The sequence below is a fragment of the Acanthochromis polyacanthus genome, chromosome 10 (genome assembly GCF_021347895.1).
Source record: "Acanthochromis polyacanthus isolate Apoly-LR-REF ecotype Palm Island chromosome 10, KAUST_Apoly_ChrSc, whole genome shotgun sequence".
NCBI lineage: Eukaryota > Metazoa > Chordata > Actinopteri > Pomacentridae > Acanthochromis > Acanthochromis polyacanthus.
This window is the reverse complement of record NC_067122.1, coordinates 8080488-8088895: the sequence shown is the minus strand read 5'-3', so window position 1 is coordinate 8088895 and position 8408 is coordinate 8080488. Positions and strand designations below refer to the sequence as shown.

At 41.7% G+C, this 8408-nt stretch overlaps 1 protein-coding gene across 1 annotated transcript; it reads right to left on the bottom strand.

Annotated features, from left to right (window-relative positions):
* Positions 1-3200: 3200 nt before the first annotated feature.
* ccna2 (cyclin A2) lies at positions 3201-7458 on the bottom strand. Its single transcript, XM_022207927.2, has 8 exons — positions 6837-7458; positions 6045-6306; positions 5345-5451; positions 4966-5189; positions 4655-4859; positions 4400-4513; positions 3910-4043; positions 3201-3774 (listed from the first exon to the last, which is right to left on the bottom strand). The coding sequence occupies exons 1-8, from the start codon at positions 7047-7049 to the stop codon at positions 3723-3725; spliced, it is 1311 nt and encodes a 436-aa protein (XP_022063619.2). The 5' UTR covers positions 7050-7458; the 3' UTR covers positions 3201-3722.
* Between the last annotated feature and the right edge of the window lie 950 nt (positions 7459-8408).

Sequence of the window (8408 nt, the reverse complement as noted above, 5' to 3'; positions counted from 1 at the left end):
ATCTGGCAATAGGATCAATACATGCTTTCAGACCTCTTTAATCTACAGGTCTCTTGCTGAAGGCAGCAGAAGCAAACTATTATTAGTTTGAAATAACCTGCGTGCGGACCTGTTGAAGACGAATCCCTGGTGATCCACTGGTGTGAAACGAACCAGGAGATGGTGAAGTGTTTTCAGACAGACCGCTTAAAGTGCCTGAGAAAATGTTTACAGGAATAGTTGAGTGTTTCAGGAAATATGTTTGCTTTCTTGCCAAGAGCTGCACAGAAGAGAAATTTGTTACACTTGTCATGTGTGTATGCTGCATATAAGGTTAGAGCCAGCTGCCGTTTAGATTAGCTGCACACTAAGAATGAAACCTGGAGGAAACGGGTATCTGAGATCTGCCTGAAAGAACATTCTTCAGCATGTCGTTTCTACACTCTGATTTAAACAAAGAAAAGACAAGAGTTTAAATATTGAGCGCTGGAGATGCTGGTAGTTGGGTTTTTATAACTTTGGAAGCATTCGAGCCACTTTTCCTTTTTTGTTTCCAGGCTTTATGCTAAACTAAGCTAAGCTACCAGTGGAGAATGGTCTGATCACACCTCATCACGAGGCTCTGGCTTGTTTCCACTTCTTTAAAGCAGCCCCAGTTGTCTTGGTTGATGCTACATAGTCCACCCGCAACATAGTGATTAAGAAATTGTTTTGGTGGAACATTTGCATGCAGTGAGACAAGGAGTGTCATTAAAATAGCAAATAAGAATCAGACATGATCTAGATTTTCTTTGAAACTTCCCATTTTCAACATGTAGGTTGCTGTTTTGAAAAAGGTTACACATTTATAGCAATTGAGGAGGAGAATCCCACATGGAAAGTACGTGGTAGGGCTTTCAGTGTCATTAATCTTATCGGAATCTGGTTTCCATTTGATCATGTGGCTGAGATACTCCAGTATTACAACCAGTGTGATCAGAGTCACAGGTGAACTGGGATGAGTAGCTGAAGAGAGAGACAGAGATTTATCTCCACCTTTGAGAGAAAGCAACAACACTGAGCTACATGTGAGCCATTTTAAGGCAGGAAGGGATTATTTTCACTGAGAAGAAACTTCTTAATGTGTAGCTTTGATACACAGAGATTAATTTTTAGTGGCTGACAAGCAGAGAGGGACTTTAATAACGCTAATGCATCATACAGGGTTTCTTCTGGCATCAGCTGTGAAGGTGTTATTAGCATGCTTCCCTCAGGGTTAAGAGCCTATTGATTCCTCTCAGACTATTAGGTCAAAGGCACCCTGACCACCTCTCACTAATGATTGAAGAGTAAAACTGAAACGCAGCAAGAAATTGAGTTGCCAAGTGGGTCACGGTGCACCGAATGTGCATCTGTCCGGGTTCAACAAATACTCCTGGCTGCATCGTAAACACTCATGCATACCTGGGAAATATCAAACAGCATGAAGCCTGCCAGCTCTTGCACTTGATATTAGCTTTTGTCTCAAGGGTCTCATTTACTTTGTCCCCTGACATGGGCACAGGAGTAGAGAAACAAAGTGACGCTGCAGCTTTTATAAATTTCATCTGCAGATAGACACAATATCCCTCCTGCCAATTCATCAATGAGATGACAGGAGTGCAAATCGCCCTCCTGAATGCGTTGCTTTAATCAGCCTGAATCAGGATGCAGATTTAATCTTGGCTTGTGCTTTTACTCAGCAATTTAGATGTTTGAGCTTGGCTGTGCAAATTCATTGGAGAGATGGAAAGAAATTGCTGTTGCTGAGATTAACTGTATATTTAATTACTCCAAAGAACTCCCTGTTTCATAAGTAACTGCTGAAAGGCTCCCTGCTCCATGCTTGTCTTAAAAAGTGCAGCGTCGTGTAAATCTGTTAAAAGAACAGACAGCGTTTTCTACGAATAAGAACATCAGCTTTTATTATTTTGTGACGCATTTTAAGCATTCGAGTACAAAACAAGTCATTTTCTTACATGAATCTGCAAAGGCACATTCAAGCACTCCAACAAGCCTCAGTCCTGGCAGTGTTTTGGCAGATTTGTCCCATTTCTTTTTTTTACAACACGCGCTGCAATCCCGGTTCAAAGCAAGGCTTTCTGAAAGAGCGAACTGGCTGCAGAATGGATTTTGCCACAGAGTTTCTGAGCTGTTTGAGGAGCATCCAAAGGAGAAGCATCATGAGCATCAGGAGTCCAAGAAGCATCCCCACATACAGGGTCAGGTTCCAGCCCCAGCCCAGCGACAGGGGCAGCGAGGTGGATGCCACCAGAAATTTTCTGGGGGCAGGCATGAGGTTAGGCATCAATCTGCCTTCTCCAACTGCAAAAAGACAAGCTCTGTGCCCACACTCGGATCTTCTCAGGGGTTAGGCATATGCGGTGCTGTAGCCATTGTTCGGGCAAGTATCCAACAGGTTTGGTTATGTTATAGAATTCCCATCCGTTTCCATGATTTAATCCTGCAGTTTGTCACAAGCGTGTGCCATTAGTGATAAAGCTGACCTGCTGAGAGCGTGTGCATGGTCACCAATCTGTCCGTTCCCCTGAATGAAATGGTGAAAATATTTCTGCAGCTGAGCTCCGCTTCCCCTCTCCTGTCAGACTCCTTGCACAAAGCCAGCCTCCCAATTTATCATGAGAGGGGGAGAGAGTGAGGCGCCTTCAATGCCATTGGCTGCTTGTAGTTTACTTGGGAGGGAAATGAAAGTGATCAATGAAAAGTGGAAATCATCAGCTCCTATGGTCATTTACCAAGTGATGATGTGCAGACATGTCTTTTCCTACATGTACAGTACTGATCTAAGGAAATTGCCAAAAACAAAACTGTCAAGATTCTGGTAAACTGCCATGGCTCTCTTAAATTTCATGCTCATCTTAAGTTATTTTGAGCTACACAAGACTTTGCCAGCCAATACACTTTAGTCTAAAAGGCTACTATACCCAAACTACCACTTATAATTCACTGTACTCATTTCCAACAGCAAGAGCTAGCCAAAAATCTAATACATCCATTTAAATACAGTTGGAAAGCCTCAGTATATACACTACATTGTTTAAATTTGTGTCCAATTTAAACCCACCTTTCCCCTACACTTTGATTTCTAGACTAAGCCCTCACATGCATTTGTTTGCAGTCCCATCAAAGTAAAGCTGGTCCTCTGCTGCCCCCATGAGTCCAGTGTGATGAAGATGTTGCAATGAAGTCTTTAAATGAATTTTATTTACAAGAGCCATATTTTACAGTGTATTAGATGCCTCAGAATGCGCCAAGAGACCAACATAATGACAGGTGACTCTGACAGAAAAATACACTTTAATCTGTATCCCACAAGGCCAGATAGTTAAAGGTAAACCAGTAACTGTAGGAAATGCCACCCTAAAAATTGGGGGCAAAAGGCCACAATCTATTGAGTACATTTACAGATCTATTGAGTTTGAGACACTAGATTCAAGCAGTATTTTTACAGAGCGGTATAAAACGTCTGTATTTTTGTCCGATTTCAATTCAACACCATTAAACCTGCTAATTAACCAACAACTGTAGTTGTGTTGAGCATGAAGCTGGGATTGAGAATATAAAAATATTAAAACCTCTAAACATCCAGCGCTGGTCCAAAAAGACCAGGCATATTAAAATAATTGTGGCACGTCATAAAAAAAAAAAAAAAAAAAAAAAGAAAAAATAAAAGTACAAAACTACATGGACAAGGAAAACAGAAGTCAGTTCAGCTGCAGTGTAGCAGGTGCTTGGATGCTGGAAACTTCATGGTACCTGTGAGGGAAAAACAAAATTTAAAAACACCAAGTCAAATTTCAAAAATTACAAGTAGTGAAACTGAAATCTCTGCAGTAGTCAGGGCAAACAAAGCCAGCTCTGAAACATGAAGTTTATCAGCAGCCTACTTACTTGGGGCCCTTGTACTTTTCCCGGACAGACTGCTGGGCATGCTGAGTGGCATTAAGGTACATTTTGTGGAGATCTTCAACGCATGGCATCAAGTCTTCCAGAGAGTAGCCACTCATCTCAACCAAGGACTGGGGCTGAGGACAAACAACTCAAGTCACTGGGTGTGTTTGCCCTTTTTGCCCCCACTCCAAACTCAAGAAATTACCACAAATTGCCCTCAAACATGTACATGTGATGAGATGCAGACAGCCAAGTCAAGTCTCTTTAAAAAGGCACAAGAGTCAATGATTTTTGTTGTATAGCCTATAAAATGACAACTCCTCAGCTTGCCCGTTTCCTAGGAGCAGCACAAATTTAGTTTGTAACAAAGCAGCAAATCTTCACATGAGATGCTGAAACCAAGACAAAAGTTTCGCTTGAAATGAACTAAAACATTTCCTCCATTAAAAGATGATTGATTCTTTCAATGAACTAGTGCTTTTTTACTTACCCATGAGCCACCAGTCACTGTGTTGTTGGCCAGGACATAAGCTGCAGCCGCCGTCTGTGATGGTAGGTATTTCAAGAATGGCTCTGAATCGACCAGACTGAGCTCACCAAGGTACTGAGAAAGAAATTTAAAAAATAAAAATTAGACTACCTGGAAATTAGAAACAGTAGGGATGACATGTTTGACAATGCTTAAACACAGGTGTAAAATGACTTATAAAGACGCCTCATACGCATACAAGTAGTGCGTGCTCACCATTGACAGACTCTCCACCTGCTTGCTAACAGACTGGTGAAGGAAGTACTGGGTGAGAAACTGGTATATTGTTGGTGCCGCCAGATCAAAGGAAAGCACTTTGAGCACCAGCTGCTCCATTCTTAACACTTGCTTCTTTGTGTAGGTGTCGTCTGTGATGTAAACAAACTCTGCCACCTCAGGAGGGTAGATCTCTTCAAATTTCCTGCATTTCAACATGCAAAGAGAACACGTTGATTGAGCATTCATGCAAAGCTAGTCTTGAATCTTTATTTGAATAGACTGAACATATGCAAAATGCAGGTACATACGAAGCTAGCAGCATAGCAGCAGTTCCAACCAGCTGCAGCTTGCCCCTCAAGACGGACATCGAAGAGAGGAAGCGATCGATGTAGTTGACTGCAAGATAAAGTGTCTCGTTCTGGAGTTTGTACTCTTCTCCAACCTCGACCAGCCAGTCCACCAGGATGGCCCTCATGCTGTTCGTGATGTCTGGCTGCTTCTTCATGTAACCTGCTTTAGGCCTGGTTTTCACCTGTGGGGCAACAAAACAATTATAAATAACCTAAATGCAGACAGGATCACCTACACCGCATGACAAAAAGTATAACAAATGATCATTAGCCCAGTTCTGTCAGGACGGCAACCCGGTTTAAGCACAAAAGTAGCATTTCTAGTTAAATTTCTCACCTCCATCTCCCTCAGGTATGCGTGGATTTCTGCTGCGTATTCTGGGACCTCGTTTACATTGACAGGTTTATCTTCACCCTCAACCACAGACATGTCCATGGGAGAATCTGAGCAAAGAATTTTACATTTAGGACACCAAGTGAAAGTAAATTAGAGCCTGGTGTCAGCTATGGTCTACAAAGCCTTCATGAGTTTCTGGAATTAGGCATTTATTGCACTGTTTGCGACTTAAGTCATCACAAACAATTAAGAGTTCAAATTACAGTTGGGAAAAAAATGCATTTAGCAAATCACCAATACTGCAGTGCAGTATTTAAGGTGCGCTATTAAATGACTAATTGAGTAATTCAATTTTGCTTGATCAGTGCACACCATGGGGTTTATTCTTACAGGTTGTGTGAGAAATTACTTATGGTCACATCTTGTAAGCATGCCTAAGCCAGGGTTTCAACTGTTATGTCAAGGAGTTTACAAGTTTGTGCATCCTACTTCTGTGGTCGTGACGCTTTTGATGGCATTTTATGTGTCAATGTTCCAAATGTTTTAAATCCATTTCAAGCTATACACTGAACCGAAGCTTGACATGAAAGAATAAAAGCGTAACAAATTAATTCACTGTCAGAACAATTAGATGATCTCTCAGATTGTTTGACCCTGCTTACAAGTACTGTGATTGAGTCAGTCAAACTTTTCTACCCACCAAAGCTGACATCCATCGCCGATGGAATATCAATCGTGGCCAGGGGCTGCCGAAGCCGTGCCACAGTATTACTGATGGCCAGGGGAGAGTCTTCGACTGTGGGCTTCCCTTTGACGGTTTCGACCGCCTGCTGTGGTTTCCTGGTGCAGGCTCCATCAGGCTCATCCACATGGATCTGGAAAGCTGGCTGCTTGGCAGAAGGCTTATCATAGCAGCTTTTGACAAAATCTTCACTTTTGCATGACAGGGGCTGTGAGGACTCCTAGAAGAGAAAGTCAGCAAACATGACAGTGCCATTTTAAGGTTTATTTGATAATGTACAGAAAGCTGCAAAAACAAATATGAGGATTATTGTTGGGGTTTATGGTTTAACCTTAAAAAAAAATTATAGCATATGGCAAAACTCTGTGCACTTATAAGAGAAACTTGCACCTTAACGGGATGGCTGAGCACTTCCATTTCATGTTAATACTACTTCTAGAGGAATGGGGGATCAAGCAAGACAAAGGAAACTTAAAGTGATGCAGCTGATTAATGTAAAATGGGATATTAAGACAATAGATGAAAATGGCGGACTACGGAGGGAAACGTAGCCACCGCTGCTTTCAGATGAAAGTCTGTAAAATAATATGAATGTAAAACAACAAAAGTCACTTCGTCCACACATGTAAGCATTGGCAAATAGTATGCGAGGGGAATTAGTTGCCTCCAAAACCTACAACAGCAGCCCATTGTGCCTGCACCCTGCCTTAGCAAACACGAGCTCCAATTAGCTCTATGTAGCATTCATACCTGCTTTGCGCCGCGCTGGTTCTGGGTCTTGTTCAGCTGGTTGTTCTGCAGGGCTCCCAGGACGGTTCTGTTGGCGGCTTGCTTCGGTGGAAGGTTTTCTTGGTTCTCGCTTGCAGCAGCAGCTCTGGTTTTCAACGAGCCTCTGAGTCTCGACAACATATTTTCCTGGTTGTGATGCTCGCTGGCCGCGCTTCCTCTGTTAGCTCCCGACATGTTTCCCTCAAACCAAAACTCGAGCCTGTCTCTGATCGTTTTGTGAGTTACTGCAACTTTTAAGAGCTCTCTCCGTGAAATACGAAATCACAAATGTCTTTAGTGATAAAATCTCACGTATGGACGTTACACCAAGGCGAGTGTTCGCTGCTAACTCACCGAGGACACTTAAAGAACAATAAAACACGCAGTTGAGATGGCAACAACACCTGGAACTGCAACGCTAAACAAAACAGACAAAACAAGATATGCACAATTGGCGGGATAAAGGCTACAATCTGAAAACAATGTGACCTCAAGTCGCCATAGTCATAAGTTTCGAAAGCGCTACCAACCTGCAAACAAGACAGCTAGCCTCCGTCCATTTACACAGAAACACGCAGAGGTTTAGGCTTTCTCTCAGTTCAAGTAGCCCGCGAGGATTGAAACGGACCAATCACACGCCACGAAGCAGGTGACGTAGTAGATGTACGGGGAGAGAAAGAGGACAAAATTCCTCTGATTACAAATTTTAAACCGCTGTTGTGCCAGAAAGTGATTGTCTGCCCATAAGCGCCTGCAGTCTGTTGGAGAAATTAGAATTTTGTCACTGCTTAAAAAAAATAAAATAGAATTTTTTAACCAATCCAGTTATTTTTACTCGCTGAAATAGCTTTAAAATACCTATTCAACTGGTATTTTTAGATTTAGATTTGCTGTGTGACAACATTGTGACTGAAATAATTGATTTCATTTGTGAGGTTACATTTGCAAAAGAGACAGTTTCTTTATTTTATATGTGAAGGCACTCAGAAATCATGTTAACTACAGTTAGTCAATGGGCCAGACCAGACATTGGTACCATCTCTGGTGACCAAAGCTAAGTGGTACTAAAATGTACATTGGGTTAATATAAGCATAAATATAAGTACATTAAGATGCGATAGCCTTTCCATAGTGGCAGCTTTATCATTTATTTGTTAAACCGTCACATTCACCTTAACTACCGTGTTGCACAATTCATTTGCAGCCCACAGCTGCAAAACTACAACATTTTGTTAAGGCTGTCTAGCTGTACATATTTCTGACTGAATGTAGACAAATGCTACATTTCCCAGCACCCCACACTCTGTACTGCAAAACTGCAATATTTTTGGCAGGAAAATATTAATACTGTGAGACATACCACATTCCAAGTTCAAACAAAATGTCTTCCACTGACCTCCCAGCTCTATCTTTAGGAACAATTTCAGTAATTTTCCAAGTAAGTATTTGACCTGTAATATTTTTTTCTTCATCCTAATGATGCCTACTGATAGACAACTCAAATTATTGTTTCAAAAAGTATAATACAGTTGAAGACAAAATTATTAGCCACCA

Excerpts from the sequence above, each read along its gene's own strand:
- ccna2 (XM_022207927.2), bottom strand. The coding sequence starts at position 7,049 with ATGTCGGGAGCTAACAGAGGAAGCGCGGCCAGCGAGCATCACAACCAG. Across the intron at positions 5,190-5,344 it reads CATACCTGAGGGAGATGGAG|GTGAAAACCAGGCCTAAAGC; the intron begins GTGAGAAATTTA and ends GTTGCCCCACAG. Across the intron at positions 4,860-4,965 it reads GCTGCTATGCTGCTAGCTTC|GAAATTTGAAGAGATCTACC; the intron begins GTATGTACCTGC and ends GTTGAAATGCAG.